Raw genomic sequence first — 1,645 nt, 5'->3', positions numbered from 1 at the left:
GAACACCAAGGCGCTGCGTCGCGTTGCCACATTGCACTTTTCTGCGAGCCGCCCGACAGTTGCAAGGGTATATAATTATTTACCCTTGACAGTTGGTTCGCGCCCGCCCGACGCGGGGGCTGCCCGAGATGCTTGCCCATCATCTGGAGGGGCCAAACCAATCATCTGCATGCCCATGATGCAACGCATGGCATTTATAATCATTTGCGAGCAAATCGGAGGCGGCGGCGCCATGACGTCGATGGTAGGAAGACCATGACGGCGCCTGCTTGTGACCCCATCCTTGTCGCCGTGCCTAAAGCTCATTTCGCATATCAACCTGCGGCCACCACTCGCCGGGATGCTGCCCATGCGCCCAGGTTTTGTCACGGCTGCTCGCCCAAGATGACGGAAAGCCGTGTCTTCGTACCTCGCGATTGCGAGGTGGAGACATGGCGCAAATTGCACTACCCATCGGGCGTGGGTATGGGTCAGCGAGGGCCACAACGGCCGCAGGCCGCGGCGTTCTTGTTTCGTGATCCATCGGAACCTTCGGGCAATGCGCGCCAGAGTAGTAGCCGATTACGAAGAGGCCCCGTGCGCAGAAACCCGAGGCGTCGTGGACAGGCAGCGCGACGGCCGATGCCATGACCTCCTGCTCTGATATGCCCACGTGGTTGCAGAAACCAATGGCAGCACATGCGACGAGCATGTCGCAGGAGGCGCGTAACACCGTCGATCGGCAAGAAAGGGCATGCTGGGGCGAATTAGGTTGAAGCCAATGGTTGAATAAACATTGCCGGCGCTACTTGCTGCGAACGCCATTTCCCAACGAGCGCCAAGATGCCCAAGTACACGGCCACCAACATCACCGACGAGGTGGACATCCGCGTGACGGACCGCAACGCCAAGTTTGAGCCCACGACGCTCTGCAAGATGTTCCAGGCGACGGCGGCCAAGTACGCGTCGCAGCCGGCCCTGCACTACAAGCAGAATGGCGAGTGGTATGAACTAATATCTGTCTGTACCTGACGATCATACGCTCATCATCAAACCAATGTGTAGGGCGTCGTACACGTGGCAGGAGTACGAGGCCAAGGCCATGGCCTTTGCCAAGGCGCTCGTCTCGTTGGGCTTTGACCGCTTCGACACGGTCTCGATCTCGGGCTTCAACTCAACCGAGTGGTTCGCGGCGTACATGGGCTGCATCATGGCTGGCGGCGCCGCCACGGGCGTTTACACGACCAACGGCCCGCAGGCGTGCCAGTATGTCTGCAACAACTCGCTCGCGCGCGTCGTTGTCTGCGATGGCGTCAAGCAGCTCGAAAAGTTCATGTCGATCGCGGACCAGCTGCCGTCGCTCAAGGCGCTTGTCGTGTGTACGTTGCCCTTGAGATTGCACTTTGGCCTAAGATCTCATGGTGCAAATTGCGTGTGATTAGACAATGCGCAGCTCCCGGCCGACGTCGAGTGCTGCGTGCCCATCTACGATTTTGACGCGTTCCTCGGCCTTGGTTCGGACATTTCGACGGCGACGATCCAAGAACGCATTGACATCCAGCGCCCGGGCAACTGCGCGTCGCTCATCTACACGTCGGGCACGACGGGCAACCCGAAGGCGTCATGCTCTCGCACGACAACTTGACGTACACGCTGCGCGCGGTCA

At 59.5% G+C, this 1,645-nt stretch overlaps 1 protein-coding gene across 1 annotated transcript; it reads left to right on the top strand.

Moving 5' to 3' along the window:
• Positions 1–487: 487 nt before the first annotated feature.
• Positions 488–1,624, top strand: SPRG_16741 (hypothetical protein; the record flags this gene model as incomplete). The annotated part of the gene is made up of 3 exons (XM_012356057.1): positions 488–983; positions 1,045–1,358; positions 1,422–1,624. Exons 1-3 carry the CDS (start codon positions 823–825, stop codon positions 1,622–1,624), a joined length of 678 nt encoding a protein of 225 aa, XP_012211447.1. The 5' UTR covers positions 488–822.
• Between the last annotated feature and the right edge of the window lie 21 nt (positions 1,625–1,645).

Source organism: Saprolegnia parasitica, assembly GCF_000151545.1.
Source record: "Saprolegnia parasitica CBS 223.65 unplaced genomic scaffold supercont2.365, whole genome shotgun sequence".
Classification (NCBI taxonomy): Eukaryota; Oomycota; class Saprolegniomycetes; order Saprolegniales; family Saprolegniaceae; genus Saprolegnia; species Saprolegnia parasitica.
Note: the sequence above shows the minus strand (reverse complement) of the source record. Positions and strands in the feature narration are given on the sequence as shown.